Source organism: Leguminivora glycinivorella, chromosome Z (assembly GCF_023078275.1).
Source record: "Leguminivora glycinivorella isolate SPB_JAAS2020 chromosome Z, LegGlyc_1.1, whole genome shotgun sequence".
NCBI classification, from domain to species: domain Eukaryota; kingdom Metazoa; phylum Arthropoda; class Insecta; order Lepidoptera; family Tortricidae; genus Leguminivora; species Leguminivora glycinivorella.
The window spans coordinates 27891729-27912602 of record NC_062998.1 but is presented as its reverse complement, the minus strand read 5'-3'; the positions used below and the strand labels follow the sequence as shown (position 1 = coordinate 27912602).

The 20874-nt window shown below is 35.2% G+C and overlaps 1 protein-coding gene across 1 annotated transcript; it reads left to right on the top strand.

Annotated features, from left to right (window-relative positions):
- Positions 1–16543: 16543 nt before the first annotated feature.
- On the top strand, positions 16544–19747 carry LOC125240446. Its single transcript, XM_048148340.1, has 2 exons — positions 16544–16957; positions 17038–19747. Exon 2 carries the CDS (start codon positions 18464–18466, stop codon positions 19745–19747), a length of 1284 nt encoding a protein of 427 aa, XP_048004297.1. The 5' UTR covers positions 16544–16957; positions 17038–18463.
- Positions 19748–20874: the final 1127 nt, after the last annotated feature.

Below are 20874 nucleotides of genomic sequence, written 5' to 3'. Positions count from 1 at the left end.
TATACTTATGAACATATAATTATTATGTCGTCGCTTAGTACCCATAGTACGAGTATAGTTGTAAGCTGTCTCCTAATATTAGTTTATGAATTTACTTACGATAAAATATATATTTTTGACATGTGCACTTTACTCACAACTCGGTAGTATAATTCCAGGAAAGTACTGCTACAAAGATTTCCATTTAGTTGCGAGTATTAAAAAACTGCCTCGAGCTAAGCGGTTAGCTATCAGTGACAGGATTGTAATGGAAAGCGCTGCCGGCGCGGCTTATTAAAATGCTAATTACGATTACACCACGCGTGGATTCATTTTTTGATAAAAATAGCTTATAAGTTTTAACCCATTTCAATGAACACTGTTTACAGAACAGTTATATCGTAGTGATGGTAGTCTCGATCACTATTTACTTATTTTTAGAAGTTTTTGATGGACTCAAGCGTCTTTGTATTATATTAATAAAGACAAAAAATATTTAATCACTAGTACTTTACACCGTGACGGGTGATGCCCTTGAGCGTTTCTCTTATCACGAAAAAGGGTAGCATGATCTTTGCGTACTCCTTAGATTTGATTAAAGTGTCTAAAGGACCTCTGAGTGATTTCTTTGGCTCCGCGCACCTCCTGAAGTTTTCTGGAACACCCAATTATTTCGTGAACGGAAAATACATAGTAACAATGCAGGGCAGTACAGTTACGGCAGGTTTTTTTTAAACTAACACGAATTAAAAATGTTTGTTTATTAGTTACCTTCCTAATTTTCGGATCGGTTACACTAAGGTTACTACAGTTATAATGGCTAATTATTAGTAAGAATCAAGCCCTGTCATGTTTCTGTCAGTTCGAGACGGCTATGCTCAAAAATCGTAGCGAAAGCGTTTTCTCGCTAAGATCCATTAGTCAAGTCACACAGACCATTTAATTGCTTGTCCGAAACAGTCGCAACTTTAATGTTTAAAATCGTAAAGGAATCATTTATTTGCCTAATCAAAACCAATCCTATTAATTACGGGAAGTGGGACCGGGGGCCGTGGGCTAACTTTGGGGGTGTTCAAGAAATTATTACCAAAGTTTCCATCGATATAGCGTTATTTAATTTAGTATATAACTCAGTTTTATAAATTGGCAAACTTCCCGGCTCTTGGCAAGGTCGCGATGGGTTGCGAAATTTTCTTCAAACTCAGTATTTAGTCATCCTATTCCTATAATTATTCTTGGACGAACTAATTAAATATAATTTGAGAAAAGTAAGGTAGAAGATACTTAATTCATGATATAAATGATTACCTAATACAAATTATATTGAGAACTAATTTCAGCGATTAAGCCAATTAGCAAAATCTTTAATCCACTACGTAAATAGAAGGTAATTAAATCAAATTTGCTGCTTCCCACGTTAGCCGCACCGTGTGCAAAGCGGCGGCGGCTCGAAAGAGGGAGAAGTACGCGGACAGACAGTTGGACCTGGTCCAACTACATTTTTGTCTTCCTTGCCGTAGAAACTACTGGCTGTTGGTGCGCAGATGCCAAAGCGTGGTCACGACCCCCGCTCCAGTGGCCCGTTTCTCGAAAGGTACAAGCCTTGTATTACAAGTGTGTTTCCATGACAACCCATACGATTTGACAGTTCGCGCTAGGCTTGTGTCGTTCACGAACTATGAACTGTTAGGAATAAAATCCCATCAATGACCGAAATGAACTGAATCTTTCCGTGGTCTGAGAATCGGTCTTTGCTCATTTAGTTCAGTATAGGATCGGCGAGCGCGAGCGGTTTGGATCGAGAACGAATGTGTGACTGCGCCGACCGAGAGCGAGAGCTACTTAGCAGAGCAACAAAAAAAGTCAAGTTTTCATATTAAACTTCGGTTACTTACAACCTTTCGGCCCGGAATGTTACTATCTGTGGACTATTCGTATGTGATTCGTATCATTTTGACACTATTCGGTCCCATTCGTTCTGATCTTTCCGACCAGTGGTCGCTGGTCTGGCTGAACTAAATGAGCAAAAGACCTAAAAGAGCGAACTAGTTCGTGGGAGCGATTGAACGAGATCGGAGCGCTCCGATCAACGAACGAAACGGCACAAGCCTAGTTCGCGCACTTGTAATACAAGGCTTGTACCTTTCGAGAAACGGGCCCCTGGTCGTTCCTGTCGCAAAGGTTGTCCGTCGAGGCTCAAGTTATATATTATGTACGTTATTTATCATTATAATTTGTATGACTCAGACATTTCATATACTATTCAATGTATAAGACATTATTTGAATCTAAGCACACGGCAGTGTGCAGGCCAAGTTCCAGCAACAGGCCGCGCGCATGCCGTGCAGTAGCTCAGTGGCTATTGCAATTACAGAAAAAAAAAATACTACTAGTATGCCAAATTTTATAGATATAGATTCAGCAGATTCTGAAATAGGACCCTGTGAAAGTAGCTAATTTTGGCACTTACTGACTCATTCATTTACTCACTGACCGGTAATCAAAACCTTTAGGCCACTTCCAGTTGTCCTAGCGTTATGAAAATTGGTACACAGGTGGAGTTTCATACATAGATTAACAAAAAAAAAAGAAATTTAAGAAATCGGCCAAGCGTAAGTTGGCTCAATCTAATATTAATTTTTAAATAAAAATGTGTATGACCAGTGATAAAATAAGAAAATACGAAGAAGATGGGGGGACTCCCCAGGGCCTGCAGCTGAGAAGACATCCATCCCCAAAAACCAAGATTCACTCGGCCACTTGCGATAATGTTGACAGTATTACGCTCGAGGTATCTCGTATTTGGTTAGCCGCCCACATTGGGCGTAATAGTCTTCATCAGTGAATATAACATTTTCAAAGTTATAATCGCGGTAATCACGGGCAAATTTTAATCTCTCTGCCTTATGTAATAGGGAAGCACTTTTTTCAAGTGTCAATTCCCATTAACATTTTCCAAATACGGTATTGTTAAGTTTCTATATTATTTTACTGTATCTCGCAACATTGGACACTTTACCTCAATAAGGGCCAGTTGCATCAAACCGTCATAAAAGGGACGTAATAGGGACGTATTGTGATAAAATTGGTCAATTATTCAAATTAAAAATTGATTTTATATAAATTTCATTGTAGTGACGTTGACATGAAATTATATGAATAGAGGGATTGTATCCCTGTAGCCACGTAGTCCGACTGCTTTGTCCGACTAGTCGGACGACGTGGATTTATTTGTCCCGTTGGTCCGTCTATCGGACTATAAGGAATCGCGATTCCACTTCGCCCGAGTAATCGGTCTACTTGGTCTTTTGAATTCCAGTTAGATCAACTATTCGGTCTACATGGATTCGCAATTCCGCTCAGTCCGCCTTCCAAATCTCAAAGGAAGGGGTTATCAAGTCGTGTGTATGTTTTTTTTTTTGTTTTTTTTTTAATGTTTGTTCCTCGATATCTCCGTCGTTGCTAGACCGATTTTGAATTTTTTTTTTTTGATTGAATGTATATTTGTCCCATTTTTCTCAGAACCCAGTTCTGATGATGGGATCCTGGAGAAATCGAGGGAACTCCTCAAATCTGAAAGACTTACATATGGTGATTTTTGTATTTTTACAGGAACAGCATGCATTTACGTACGGAACAGTGACATTTGGTGCAGTGGAACTCCTGATGATGGTCAGAATGGAACTCCTCAAATCTGAACGGCACACTTATAGTGACTTTGGTATTTTTATAAGAACAGCATGCGCTTACGTCTAGAACAGTGACATTTGGTACAGTGGAACTGCTGATGATGGTCAGAACCGAACTCCTCAAATCTGAACGGCACGCTTATAGTGACTTTGGTATTTTTATAAGAACAGCATGCACGTACGTCCAGAACAGTGACATTTGGTGCAGTGGAACTGCTGATTATCATCAGGAATTGAGGAAACTCCTTAAACCTTAACGTTATACGTACATTCATTTGTGTTTCCATCTAATAATTAAAGCATTAAAAGCAGTTTAAAAAAATACTTACACATTTCTACATAATCCAACATTCGCAAGTAGCTTTCACCAGAACCCGAAAGGCGACGGTTTTTTTTTTCTTAAAAATTATTTCGTGATAGATCGATTCATCGGACTAGAAACTCTCTCCATAAAGTCAAAATAATTAAAACAGTTAAGTACATGTTTTTATTATTATGTATTATATATCTTAATTTGATAATGTAACTAACATAAACAAAACAACTCTTCTGTTTTTCAAATAAAACTAAAATTAATGTATTAACATTTAAAGAGCGAGCCTTTCCAAGCCAAACGCTCTAAAAAGAAACCTACATCCATATAAAAATCTGTAAGCATTGCATTTGTTTCTAAAATAAAGTTAAGTACTCACATGTTTTTTATTTTTTAGTATAAATTACTACTATTATCATTTATCCAAAGGATAAATAGGATAGGAGAATAGTAATAGGATATAGGATTATGGTAACACACTTTGTAGGATCATGTTTACCATGTCCATTACACTTTTCATTATATTTACTATGTCATTTATGTGTTCATTATTGAAATGTTGTATGTTGTCTTCTGCTTCAGAAACTTCATCCCAATTTTCCAAATGTTGGTGATACTCGCATGCTCGTGTACCCGGAGAGAAATACAATTTATATCGGCATAATAGATTAGCTTTTAATATGTTCGGAATTGGCATCGGGGCGTTCCAGCAACCTCCAAAGATACAGTGGTATCTGTCCTCGGGAGTTCTTTTCAATACCAGGTCCATTGCTAACTTTGGAACATAAACACTATTTACTTTTGCAAATCAGGTCTACTCTTATTTATGTATATGTACTTAACTGTTTTAATTATTTTGACTTTATGGAGAGAGTTTCTAGTCCGATGAATCGATCTATCACGAAAAAAAAGGCCAGGTAGACCGATCACTCGGACTGAGCCGAATTGCGAATCCATGTAGGCCGAATAGTCGATCTAACTGGAAGACTTCAAAAGACCAAGTAGACCGATTACTCGGGCGAAGTGGAATTGTGATTCCTTATAGTCCGATAGACGGACCAACGGGACAAATAAATCCTCGTCGTCCGACTAGTCGGACAAAGCAGTCGGACTACGTGGCTACAGGGGATTGTATGGGGTTCTATCCACATAATATATATTTCGATGCATAGTCGATAACAATTTTCTTGTATTGAATTAAATGTATCTGTAGATCTGTATCTGAACATCCTGTTTGGTAGGAGCATCTCTGAGAATAATTTATCTTTTTTCCACCAACAAGTTGCGACGACTCCGTTAAACCTTTCTAGTTCTATTTTTTTAGTCAGTCCAGAGGGCCAGGGCGCAACTCTTCTTTATTTTTATATTTGCACTGTACGGTTATTATATTGTCTTTTACAATGATTTTACGATTATTGTTCACGGAGAGCACTGAACACAGTCTTCACTTCTACACCGGAAAAGAGTAGGTATTTAGATAATTCTGACTGGAAATGAAAAAAATATGTTCTTTGTGAGAGGTAATTTCTAATAAATAAAATAGTATTGAAATATCTTTATTGAAATGAAATGAAATACCTTTATTTGCTTGAATATGGTAACAAGGTAGGTCTTATGGCTAAGTTTTCCATGCATATTCAACCTGCATGCAGGCATGCAAAGTTTTAACATTTTAATACTTACTTATTAAACAATTTATCTCATCTCATGCACATTGAATAAATAAATTACAAATTGATTAGATGTCCTGCAAGTTCTAAATTTCTAAATAAACTAAAGTAAATAAAGCTGTAAAGTTAAAAAAAGAAATATTTTAAATGTCCAAGGTTTACAATAAATAATAAAATAAAAATAGTAAATCGGAATTATTAACAATTACAATTAAGCTTCATGAGTCAAATATTCCTTAACGCTATAAAAACAATTGTCCAGTAACCATTTCGTTAATCTAGTTTTCAATAACTTATTATCTTCTAATTATAAGTGATCGGGAAGGCTGTTATAAATTATAAATGACTACTTATGTTGTAGCAGTTTTTTTGTAGAAGGTTGATGTAAAAGGTTTTGGTCTCAGAGCATTAAATCTGTGGTTTTGGTATTGTGCCCACAAGGGCACACACAAATGTCTTGTGCTAAAATCGCTACGATTAACAAAATGGCTGGGGTTATTCCTAACGTGGAGACATGCGTTTCTGATATAGAGGCACGGTAGTGGAAGAATATTGAATTTCTTAAATAGAGGTCTACAACTTCCTAAAAATCACGCGTTATCTAATGCCCTAATACATCGCTTCTGAATTATGAATGCTCGTTCAGAGTCCTCAGAATTACCCCATAACAATAATCCGTAGTTTAAAATTAAGAAACATAAGCTAAACAATGTCAAGAATTAGAAAGAACAACAAATGAATTATTATTATACAAAACAAATTTGAATGATAGTCTTTTTCAGGTATCTGAAAAAGAAAACAAAACCACATTATATACACATCAGAGTTACAAAAAACCGGCCAAGAGCGTGTCGGGCCACGCTTAGTGTAGGATTCCGTAGTTTCACGTCTGTCATAATTGTTAAATTGCTGAATGAGACTTAAAACATTTAATATTTTTATAGCACTTTATTTAAGTAAACATTATTCTAAAGGAAAATTATATATATTGACACTTGAAGGAGAAAAAGCAAAAGAAGACGGAGTAATAACATTTGTTTCTACCATAGACACAAATAGTCAAAGACAACAAGTGTTGCCAATGTAAATGTATACTCAACACGCCTCCTTACATTTACATATAGGTATGGCAACAAAAAAATTACATTAAGTAACTAATTAACTTTTAACTAACTTTAAGTAATCACTTTAAATAATAAACAACGACACAGTTCTAACAACTGATAACTTATACTATTACTAACCATATTATAATATATTTAATAACTCTCTAAATTTAATAAATTTGACATTTCCAAGAGCCTTCGTTAAAATGTCTGAAATGTTATTTTCAGACTAAATCTTAACAACTTCCATTTTTCCTTCTTTGCAATTTTCATGAACATAGTGAAAATGAACTTCAATATGCTTAGAGTTCTTTGTGAAATTTCCGTATTTGGCAATAGCTACACCACCAGAGTTATCTTCATATATTTTAATAGGTTTACTAATACTGACAAACATCTCGTTAACTAAACATGATAGGAACTGTATTTCTGTCACTGCCTCCGAAAGAGCGACATATTCAGCAAATGTGGATGACTTTGTGACAGAGCCTTGTTTCTTAGATTTCCAAAGAATTGTATTACCAAATAATCTAATTACATATCCAGTAGTTGATTTTCTGTCTTCTATATCTCCTGCCCAATCAGAGTCCACAAAGCAGTCTAATATATCTGCATTTTTATTTTTTAAATATTTCAATTTCAAGCTTTTAGTTAAATATAAATATTTTAAGACTCTCAGGGCATATTTAAAATGTGTCTCATCACAGCAATTTTGAAATTTACTTAGATAGTTGACACTAAAAGCAATGTCTGGTCTAGTTTCAGAGCTGATATATAATAACTTGCCTATTAAATTTCTATATTGAATATTTTCATTTAATTCAGATTTTTCTAACTTCAAATTCATTTCCATGGGTGTTTTATACAATTTGGCCTTTTCAATATTATAACGCTTTGCTAGAGACTCAATATAGTGTTCCTGACTCAAAGTTAAAATGTTATTTTCCTTATAATTGTATTTAATGTCTATACCTATGTATTTATTTACTTTGCCCAAATCCTTCATTTTAAATTGATTACATAATTTATTTTTAATGTCAGTTATGATATTCACGTCTTTACAGCATATCAACAAGTCATCTACAAACAATAGAATGTAAACATCGAAATCATTTTCCTTTTTGAAATATAAACAGTAATCATATTTACTTCTTTGAAAGTCTAGTTTAGTAAGACAATTGTTAAAACATTCATACCAAGCGCGTGGACTTTCTTTCAAACCATATAAAGATTTATTTAATCTATAAACCTTATCACTGTCACATTCATAACCCATTGGTTGTTTGACTTAAACTTCTGAAATCACTTTACCATTAAGAAATGCTGTTTCTACATCCATTTGATGAATTTCTAACGAATTTTGACAACAATAGGATAATAAAAGTTTTAACGTTGGCATTTTAGCTACAGGGGAGTAAGTATCATCAACACAATCAGTTTGTTGGAAACCTCTAACTACTAACCTTGCTTTATATTCAGTATCACTCTTCTTTCTGTAGACCCACTTCACATCAATTACCTTTTTGTCATCCGGCTTACCAACTAAAGTCCATGTTTTATTTTTCACTAAGCTGTCCATCTCACTATCCATAGCTGCCTTCCATTTGTCAGAATCTTCACAGGTTATCGCCTCCTGAAAATTTTCTGGGGTCAATAGCTTCACAATAGTTTACCTACACTAATACAATAATATCCAAATTCATCATCAAATCGTTTTGGTGGCTTCACCTTTCTTCTCTGTCTTTCCATGTTTTCATCTCTACATACCTCATTTATGTTATTTACTTTATCTAATTGGTCTTCTGGCATCTTAAATACATTTTTTTCAGTTTGTATAGTCTTTTCTGGTGTATAAAATATTTCCTTATCTTCCTCTTCTCCATTCTCATCGTCGAAACCACACAATTTTACATCTTCTTCTATAATATCACAGTGTCTAGCTATTATTACTTTATTTTCAATCAATACTCTATATCCAGCTTCACTATAGCCTACTAATAGACCCATTTCTGCCTTCTTGTCCCATTTGGACTTTCTTTTCTCTTCTAGAATTCTTACAAATACTCTACCACCATACAATTTCAGATATTTAACTGTTGGCTTCCTTTTGAAAAATATTTCATAAGGAGTTTTCTTTTCAATTGTGTTTGTCAATGTTCTGTTTTTCAAATATGCTGCTGTTTTAATAATTTCTGGCTAGTACTTTCTTTATACTTTTGATTCTGAAAGAAGACATCTCCCCATATCCATAAGGGAACGATGGTACCTTTATGCGGTCCCGTTAAGCTGATGAAAATAAGCTGGGCATGGTTTTATAATAATTCCTTTTTCTCTTGCAAACTGAAAAACTCTTGAATTTATATACTCTTTTCCATTGTCACATCGTATTTCTTTTATCATCTTGTTTGTTAAATTTTTCATTTCATTTACATACTGTACTAAGCAATCATATACTTCATCTTTCGTCCGGATACAGTAAACTCTGACTTATTTGCTATAGTCATCAATAAAACTCAAAAAGTATTTTTCTCCACAATATCCAGTAGTTTGATGTGGCCCATTTAAATCAATGTGAACAATTTCTAATATATCTTCTGCTCTCCTTCGATTATTTTGAAATGGTAAATTGTGCATCTTATTTTCAATACATGTTGCACATCTTAAATATTCTGACTCTATTTCTCTCGGCAATCCATCCAATGATTTATTTTTGCACATTTTCTCCAAGTTATTAAAGTTTACATGACCTAATGTACGGTGTAACTTTTCTTTCATAGACATAATGCTTTTACTTACATTTGCTTCCACTTTCTTTTCATTCACAAAACTTTTCATCTTATAAAGTCTTTCCTCTTTAATTGCAATAGCTATAATTTCTCCATATGGATTATATATTTTCGACAATCTTCCTCTTGACACAACAGTGTTATTATTATCAGTCACTTTTGAATAACTTATTAAGTTGACCTTCATTTCCTTCACATAGAATACATTCTTTAATTTTATCTCAGATCTTCTTCCGTAGACTGGAAAACATGTGACAATATTTCCAACTTTAGTAGCCTTTAATATTCTTCCATCACCAATTTTAATATCAACAGGATTCTTTAAGGTTTCACATATATCAAAGTACTCTTCATTATTAATTATATGATCAGAGCATCCTGAATCAAGGAGCCAGTTGATTTCACCCTTTTTTGTTGGTTCTTCATTATATTTTGAAGCGTTCATTGCAATTGTATGAAAACTATTTCCATGTACTTGTTCATTATGATTATAACTTCTACCTCTATGAAAGTTTCTGGTATAGGTTCCACGCCCTCGACTGGAGTGGCCATAATCTCGGTTTCCTGAATGCCCTCTACCTCTTTTACTGAGAATGCTCGACCTCTTCCACGAGAATTATATTCATTTCGAGCATAGCAATTCTTTTGAATATGACCTGGATTTCCACAATAATGACAGTTATATTGAGCTGATGATGACGGTCTAGATTCAGCTCGAAAAGCATTTGAGTTAGCATTAGTCATTTCAATCGACTTCTCCTCCACACTTTTGAGTTTAATTTTACTCTTCAAGTAATCTACTGTTCTCTCAGACTCGGGCAAAATATCTATTAAGTCGCCAATGTGACTATAGTTTTGAGGTAGTGATTTTAACATGTAGTTAAGTTTTTCTTGCTCCGTAATATTAGCACCTGCCTGCTTTAATTCATTTACCGCTTTTTCGAAATCGTCGAAGTATAAAGTGACATCTTCATAATTTTTCAATTTGACATTTTCTAGATTGTGTCGACACACGATTTGCAAAGCCGTTGATTTCTTTAAGTACATGTCTTCAAATTTCTTCATTATTTCGTAGGCGGTATCTAACTCACTTATGTACTCCAACTGTTTGTTGGATATAGCGCTGTATATATAATTTGTCGCTTGGATATCACGATCGTCCCAACTGTCCTCGTCAGTTTTCAATTTGGTTCTAGTCGTCACATCTTTGCACTTTTTATATTGCAAAAACTTTAAAATGCGTATTTTCCAATTACTATAATCCGCGCCATCAAAAATTGGTATATTTATATCACTAGTCTTCGCTGCCATCACGTAAAATTTTTGTTATTCTCAAATAATTCACATTTAAACAATTCACATCATCTCATAGCTCTGCTGCCATGTTAAATTGCTGAATGAGACTTAAAACATTTAATATTTTTATAGCACTTTATTTAAGTAAACATTATTCTAAAGGAAAATTATATATATTGACACTTGAAGGAGAAAAAGCAAAAGAAGACGGAGTAATAACATTTGTTTCTACCATAGACACAAATAGTCAAAGACAACAAGTGTTGCCAATGTAAATGTATACTCAACAATAATAGTACATTACGGCGATAAATGAAAAGTATTAAAACACGACCGAAGGGAGTGTTTTAAATCGACACGAGTTACGAATTTCCTTTACGCACGTGTATCGTACGACGTTTTTCAGTACAGATAGGGATTGTTTTTGTTTTTTATAGGTCTTTACTCGTAATTAAGTAATTTCGCTTATTGGCTCGTTTTACCTACCAACTATTACCAGCTTTTTTAGCACAATTGCGAACTGAAATCCCTTTTCTCGCAGCAAACTGCAGCAGCTTACATATTTTGTTCTGATCCAAACTGGGGCCTTGAAGAACCAGGTTTTCTGCCACGGCCAGGGAGGTCACTTAATGTGTAGTGCTCGTCGAATTCTCGGATAGCGTTTTGAACGGCATGAACGCTAACCCTTTCCTCTTTAGCCAACTTTTTGTAGTACGACATGCCGTATAGTGCACCATTTGGACACAACAGATTTTAGCTTTTCGACTGTAAGGCCTTTCATTTTGAAATCAGGATATGAAATGTATATTTTTGCATAACAATCTTGTTATTTAATACCCATACAACCATTTCAGTCGCAAAATCTTCAAATCAGTAACTAACTGTCAAATGTGACATAACGCGTGGTAACGTCGTGCAAACAATGCGACCGTATTGATACAATAACAAAATGTAGTCGTCGTGTGCACTCGTTACGGTAACAAAATATGAACGAATTTGTGGCTGTCAATGTCATTGTCAGAATGACTTTTAACGACACTTTATTAGTCGACGTTTGCACACATAACGGTAACAACATGTGGACGAATTTGTGGCTGTCATTGTCACTGTCAGAACGGTTTCTGACAGTGACATTGACAGAATTTGTACACACATGTGTAGGTCTGATTACCGAACTGCTCCTAAACCACTGTATCCGCAAATGACAATCTGAAATACGAAGGTTTCTCAAACTGTCTTGTGAAGTTGTGGACTGCTTTGAATCATTTAAATATGAGCGAATTATATAATAATAAACGACGACGACCATTTAAGCACTCTTCGACATTTTATACAAATGTGGGAAAGTCAAGAAAAGTGCAGAATGATAATACAAATAGATAAGCACTTTATAGTTACTTAATGTATTAAATATATAATTTTTAATTCTTATTGATTTCATTTCATTTCATTTCAATAAAAGTAGGAATCAAATGAAATAGAGTATTTACTGTGATATTAATAGAATTTCTGTTGCGCAATAATAGTTTTTTTCAGTACAGATGCTGCTTTTTTTAACGCAGTAGTGCGAGCAAATCAAGCAATGATTCATTTCTTGTCTGGTCGAAACTCTTAACTTAGATTTAGGTACTGAAAATCGTCGTACGATACACGTGCGAAAAGGACATTCACAACTCGTGTCGATTTAAAACACTCCCTTCGTTCGTGTATTAATTTATCGCTACTCGTATTGATTTTCCTCTTTTCCGCACTCGTATCTACAAGTATTTTGTTTGGGTTACAAAAAAAAAACACATTATTTACTCTACTACATTTTATTTATGTCTCTTTAACATTACAAATTTGTAGACACTTATCTATCAAATAAATATATCCTCAAATAAATATGTAAAAATGCATGCAATCATTAGTATAATTACTTAGCCATAAAAGATAGGACTCCTTAACTCAAAAAATCTTTATTAGTTAAGATTAGTAGTTAAGAAAAAACATGTTATTTGTAATTATTTATAGAAATAAACAGCTTAAAAAATTTTTTTTTTTTTTTATACAAAAATCTTGACAAAAGAAGTACAGATCGCTGAAATTAATGTTGATAGTAATATTAATGACGACTACTTCAACAAGTAGTGTCAATTGTGAAATGCCGCAAAATACTAGTTGCTCTATAGAAGACCATAATAATATGATCCCCGATCCTTTACAACCCAGCAGCTCGGTACGCACGTTACAATTTTTTTTAAATCTTTTTTAGTGAGGGCAACTGAGTACGACGGCATATTTAATTGTTTATAAAGTTTGAGGATACCTGGAAAAAATTAATACAAAAAGCCATTTTGAAAATATAATAAATATTCACTGCTTTCGGTCACGCGTGTACGCTGCGACCATTTTGCGACCGTTTGTCGACCGTTTGGTGACCGTTTGGCGACTGTTTTTTACATGGAATATTACCGTCTTAATCCATATTTTAACAACTTTATTGGTTTTCTAGGCATTATTTTTATTATTTCAGTATAGTATATGCACCGGAGCACTAAAACTTCACCAATCAATATACATAACACGCAAACACCGAGTAGTCAATAATATTATTACTGGTTAAACTGAGGTAAATTGATGGCGCGTTGATAAATTTAGACTTATTTTATGAAATCACTCGAGCAATTTAATTGGCCATGGTAATTAGCCCACATTATATTACAAATGCAAACAATATTTATCTTTAACAAATTCTTACGCCATTACATTTTAATGTCAAATGATTTTATTTCTTTTTTACTTTGACGTCTCTGACAGTCGCCATTTGAAAAGAATGAAATGAACGAATGATTTTGGGAAAGTAGTCGCCAAACGGTAACAATGTGTGCACGCGTAGTGCACACTTCTGTCACTTCTGTGACCATTTGTGCCTGTTACCAATCGTCCCCATTTGGGTCGCCGCGACTAAACGTCGACCGTACTGCGACTAAGCATTGAGACCCGAAGACCTGTGTGTACACAAAATAGGAGGATTTGCGTAGGAACGGCGACCGATTATGGTTATATGGGTACCTATACATGAAAATATTTGACAGGGAACATGATTTTTTTTTTCTATAATAAACTTCTTTTACTGGCCAGTTGTAAGTGTACCCATAATGAATGATACAGTCTTTATATATTATTAGATAGAGGTAAACGAAAAGAGTTTGATTGGTATTTACAGCAACTCGTCGAGCCTCAAAAAAAGTGATTTTTATCACATAAGTTTACTATAATTCACCGAAGGATTATAACAGTTTTGTAAAATATAATATCTGTTAGCCCATAGGACCATGCGGGCTACTCCAGACTAATTTAATTGTCTAGTTTTATTCACTCAAACCTTCTTTCGAATAAAGTATGCCGGTCTTGCCCGCACTGACCTGTATATCCTGTACTAGAGGTACAATCTTCTCAGACTACATTTTTAATATAAGGTTTTGAAAAGAGTAAACGAGGCTGAGACAAATAATTATTTTTTCAGAAATTGCCAAATTTAAGTGACAATTGCTTTGAAAATCTACACCACATCGAAATTATTTTCATACTAAATTAATCTGCAACGTTTACTAAAATTTCTCTTACGTCTTAGTGATCATAAATTTCTATTATATATTTTTAGCATATTTTTTAAAACGAGCCCTCATCGTCATAATTATTACCACTTCTGGACATTTTCTCATATTTTGTTAGACCAAGTAGAACGAGTCCTATAATAAATGTTATATATTTGTAATAAACTACTCGCAAAGCCCTTTAATTTGATAAGTACCACACACGGTATGATTAAGCGCTCGGTTGCGAGTTGACTATTTTTCACATGAAAGCCCTCTTAAGTCAGTTGGAATAACAATAGGAGTGGTTATCGTGTTACAAACTTTTAAACTATTACAGGTTTTATTTCGTATCATTCTTGTTAGTGCTAATAATACACTGGTTAGTGCGTTAAATTAGTAGTGAAATTATTCAAGATACATTGGAAGTTAGGCATACTGGAAAGTTTTCTGTCTGTCTATTAGGTATAGTTGGTTACCACGTCCTGGTAGATTCATTCTTTAGATTTAAGCTTAGTCAGGAACAGTTAGGGTAATGATTCAAAATCAATGTAAAATTATCTAAACCGGTAAATAAATGCTTTAAAGCTTTATCTGTTTTTGTTCTGTTACTCAACTTTAAAATATAGGTTACTTCCACTAGAGATCATAGCTTGGCCATTAGTTATAAGTAAACCATCGAATTAGTTATAAGTAAAGTAACGAAACTATAGTTAGTTAAGTATTTAGGTAGATATCATGACGTTTGAGTAAGTATGGGTCTGCCTTCGTCCAGGGTAGGTACATTAATTCAGAGTTCCTCTGAGGGGAGTTCCCTTCATGAAGTGAAAACACCTCGATCCCAATGCACTCTTACGAACGGAGAAGTGCATGAAACGCCGGAGTAGGTTTAGTGTAGTAGGGCCGTTTCCACTTTCTCGATTACACTTACCCGATCAAGAACCATCATGCAAGTACATATGTTCACAAATGAGAGAGATTAAGAGTCGGGCCGCGAACCTTTTGCTCATCGAGCCACTTGGCCAATTGCCAGATGGTATATTGAGCCAATTGTTTGTCCCGTTGTTGTAACAGTTCCGTGAAACGCGATTGATTTTGCCAGAGTTAATTTATTAGTAGATAAAGATTGGGACCGTCGTCATTCACTGTATTTGTACATTTTATAGAGAATCACAGTATTTGGTTATTTAGAATCAAGAATAATGTTGAAAAATTTTATTTATCTTAGATAATGTTGAGCTTTATAATATAAGTATATTAGAAAACAAGGAAAGTAATTTCATTGTTTTTATTATTATAACGGAAGTAGATTTTTTTTTTAATTGACATTTGAATTAGGTATCTTTTTAAAATAGTATTTTATTCAGTCGTGATATAATAGAGAGCGTTTCAGCCGAGTACCATGATGTTTATGTAGATCACGAAGCTTGCTGAGAGAGATCACAGGTTTGAAAAGCTTGATTATATCATTATTGTATACAATAATTTTGATGAATGATGATGATGAAATGAGCCTTTTTACGATTTCAATACGGCGTTTAATTACAGCCAGTGTCGGTCTCTCGTGTGTCTTTACAAAGAGATCGGTGTCCTGATAACATTTCACTTATAACAAAGTTTTCTTGCCTTTGTTAATCTTTAGCTTGTAACACTTCAGAGGTTACGCATCTCCATAGTTTCTAACGTATTAAGCTGCAAGTAGATGGATGGATAAATGGAAAACGTAATACAGTATAAATTCCCAACACTGAGCCCTAGAATGGAGTTTAAAGTATAAAAACATACCGGTAAAATTCTGATGCCGGAACTGATGCACTATTTTGCTATTTTACACATATTTCGTAGCCATATGGCCCTGCAACTTTAAGATGTACTTCACTTGTAATCCACCATACAGCTTTAACCTCATTTTGTTTAATATTCACTCACTTTTCGTAATAAATTCACTTTGTTTTGAGACCCTGCGTGGGTTAGATGTGTTCTGTCACTTCTGACAACTTGACGTTTATAAAACCGTTCGAGTTTCTGTTTTCTGGTTGGGAAAGATTTGAGTCACATAAATACCCGTTCAATGAAAGTTTTTTTCTTGTTGTCGGATAAACTCTGATTTCATTTTCATTAAGATATAAATTAACATTACAACATGTAAAGTAATTCTAGGATATTGGACTGCAATAAAATTTAGCTAATAGTTTGGTTTTGTTTTTCTTCTGCGGCGTTAGTCGTGTTCTCGTTTGTCTATGATACGGTCATAGCAAAGGTGACTATTTGCATTACTGGGTTGAATATTCGTTTAATACAAATTAATTTCTCCTTCCCATATAAAAATACTTAGAATTTTAAAATGAAGGGTATGTTGTTATTTGTCTTAATTTTTTGGTGAAAGTTTTCACAATCTAAGATTTCCTTTTCTTTGGTTGGATACGTGGCTAAGGTCTCGGGCCACCATTGAAATATTGTCATTGCCTGAAGTGAATCGTAGCTGACAGCATGTGAAATTTTGAGATAGTTAATATCCCAGGCAATCTATTCATTCCGGGGTATGTTTTAGTGTTCAAAGAGTGCTTTGTTTTCTTTATTGTGTGGTCTTCACGTATTAATTAATATTTTGTTCTTTTAGCCGAGCCCGTTAAACTCGATTAACCTAAAAATGTAAGCCGCCCTTACAAAGAAAAGTAAACAGCCAGTGTATTTCGGTGAGTTGTGGTAATAAAACAAGTGTTGCTCGGAGGTTATTCCTTCATGTTCTTTGTCCAGAACACCGTTTCTTATTATTTTGTATTACCTTTCCAGCCTTCAATCTTCCCATCGCTGCCACGTGAGAACGTGACGGTGACATCCAGAGGAAAATAAGGAAAACACCCAGCCTTTCTGGTAAGTGGTTTTATCTCTGTTACACCAAAAACCCCTAAAAGCAACCCCGCGATTAAAAATATAGAATTAATTAAAACAACAAGTTACCGATTTCCAAAATTATCTCACCTGGTTATTTTGTTTGTCCACCAGGGTGTTTTTATCCGGGTATATGTTCCCCATACTATCCTGCTACTATCCTGGTATTATGTCCTGAACTGGAGTTAGCAGTTTGCTGCCAAAACTACTCGTGAGAGAAACCGCCCAAGTTTGTGAAACGGATTAATACCTAGGATATTTTACATTTATAACATAGCATTTTAATTAAGGATATCCATCCAGGAATAAGACCAATATAATTTTGTGGAGCGATATAAATATATATATTTCCTGTAATAAAACTTAAATTAAATACTTCCACCTCCGTTAGACTGTACGATGGTGATAGAAAATAAGAACTTAGTGAAGGTTGTTCTTACAATAAATTAATTAAATTAGTTATAGTTGTTTCTTTCAATTGCGATCATTCGTTAGCTAAAAGAGTGAGGAAAGGGGCGCTCTAAAAACTTAAATTTGTTCTTTAGTACTTTCGTCAACAAGTTTCAATATAAATACCTACCTCATTCTTTGCTCCCAGGCGAACGATATCCCATGACCCTGCTCGAGTTCTTTAAATTAGCTGAGGCATAAATAAAACGGGTGTCCGAACTTATCCACATAGAAATAAAGTTATTATCCGAACTTACCCCAACCTATGTGCATAGGTGAAAGACACTGTTACATGTTTCTAGGGACCCCTCTGTGGTGCCGAACATTATAAGTGGCGTTCCCAACGTTGAGCCTTAGGGAGAATATCGCAATTGAAAAAAATAATAGAATTTATTACTTTAGTATTAGTGAAGGCGAATATCTGGCTGTACTTTAATTTAATATAAGTTGTATTATCTGCTGTATTGGCGAACATTTGTTGGCTATTTACAATTATTATTATTGACAAATTTAAGCTTAGAAACTTAAAATATTCTGTGTTACTTGTCATAAAACTTAAAAAAAAAATTTTTTAAGCTTATAAACTTAAACAATTAGAAGTGTAACTCCTTATATATAGAGGTTGTATATCATACAAAATAATTTTGGAAATCTTTTCTTAATTCGGACATTTCGATAAAAGTATACCATACTTTAAAAACAAAATGGATTTCATAAAAGCAGGTTGCAAAATAACGCATTTACACAAAGATGAAATCACACACGAGTTGGCGATTCGTAGGCTTCCAGTAAATCCAGTTTCCAGAAGGACCAGTTTGTGTCAGGCGTTAAAAGAAACAGTCGAGCTTGCTCGAAAGGGTAGTTTGAAATTTCAAGACCTTGTCGTCAACGATCCAGTGGGAGAAATCAAGCTGTGTCAGGATAAGATTCAGGAAATTGAACGCGAAGTATCTGATGATATTTCGGCAGTCGCTAAGGATAGGTTACTTTCGCGTTGCAAGTACTTAATATGTCGTCTCTCTCGGTTGGATCAAAATCTTGAGGAAGTTCAGCTACTGAAAGGAACAGTATCTACTATTATGGAACAGCTGCTGGGAGATGACTCGTCAGCCTCTTCTGAATCTGGCGGAGAAGATCCTGCGTCTGCTGTAGGTGACCGAATTGTCCGAGAAGTGGTATACAAACCGGAAAAGACTTTTAATATAAATTCCTTGAACTTGAAATTCAAAGGCGATACTTGCGTTCGCTCTTTTTTGTCGCGGTTGGAGGAACTACGCGTTGCTCGTAGGATTTCCGAGAACCGAATTTATAGGGGTTTCCCCGAGATTCTTGAGGGACCGGCGTTGTCATGGTTTCGATCTCAGCGTACAGACTTGTTGTCCTATCGGGAGGTAGTATCCGCTTTAAGGGAAGAGTTTGATATTCCAGATTTGGATCATCTTCTTTTACAAGAGATTAGAAACCGGACACAGGCTAAGTCCGAGACTATCGTGTATTTTGTCTCCACGATGCTGGGAATGTACGACCGTCTGAGCCGTCAGGTTCCTGAAGAGGATAAGCTGGACACGCTGATGCGTAATATTAGGCCGGAGTTTTCGAAGGATTTGGCTCTTCATGATGTCAGGTCCATTAAACAACTGAAAGACTTGTGTAGGAGGATTGAATTGGCTCAAGTTAAGGCAAAGCAGTTTCATGAACCGCTGTTATCAAAGAAATCGGGGTCGTCATCCCTAGGTACTGAGGAAAATAAGGGTGAGACTAGAAATAGGTTTGGTTCTGCTCGTACTTCTAACATGTCTAAGACTTTTGTCGCTGCTGTAGGGCAGACCTCTTCCGGAAGGAATGACCTTTGCTGTTTTCGTTGCGGGAAAACCAATCATCCTACTAGGGCGTGTAGATCTTCTAGGGAAACTGTGTGTTTTAAATGTGGTGCGAAGGGAGTTCGTACCCCTGAGTGCCCAAAATGTAACCCGGTTCCAAAAAACTGAATAACTTTGTCTCTTCTAAAAAGAAAACATCCCTCCTATCCACTCCTGTACAAGTAGAAGAGACAATTCATTTTAATCCTCCACAGGGTGATAATCGACTTTACTTGCCTTTGAAAGTATTTGACTTAACAGTGAGAGCATTATTAGACTCAGGATCATCGGTTAGCCTTTTGGGTCGCGGTAGCCAGTCCATTTTCGAATCGGTAGGCATCCCAGTACAGGAACGCGACAAACCTCTTTCTTTGAGGGTGGCCGATGGCCATCCACTCTTAATTACTCATTACATGATGATACCTATAAACTTCAAAGGTGAATTAAAATTAATACATTTTGACATTCAACCGAATATTAAAAATCGGATGATTCTTGGCCTCAACTTTTGGCGTGCTTATGATTTAATTCCGGAAAAAATTAAAGATGTAGTAGAAACTTTTAATGATGGACGCGTCTCTTGCAGTGCTACTTTACCCAACGCGTCGGGATTAAATGATTATAACAATTTGACTCACGACCAAAAGAATCGTTTAGAAAAGGCTAAAAAATTGTATGAACAAATTGATACTGACAAGGTAGGATTGGGAAAAACCCACCTCATAGAACATGTTATAGACACGGGTAATGCACACCCGATTAAACAAAAATATTACCGTCTTAGTCCGGATAAGCTTGCGGCTTTGGAAAAGGAGGTAGACCGTATGCTTAAAGAAGGAATAGTAGAACCTTCTCACTCACCCTGGAATTCTCCTGTAGTAATGGTCGAGAAGCCCAATGGGGATATGAGACTCTGTCTAGATAGTAGAAAGGTTAACTCCGTTTCCAAGTCCGACGCCTACCCTGTACCCTATGTTCACTATATTCTCGATAATTTGCGTGATGCGAAATATCTCACTTCTCTTGATTTAAGTGCAGCGTATCATCAGATTCCGTTGAGTGAAAGCTCGAAAGAAAAGACTAGCTTTACAGTGCCCGGAAAGGGATTATTTCATTACAATAGAATGTGTTTTGGCCTTGTAGGTGCCTCAGCCACCATGCAAAGGTTAATGGATAACTTATTTACAGCGGAATTTGACAATAAAGTATTTTGTTACATAGATGATATAATTATATGTACATCCGATTTGGACGAA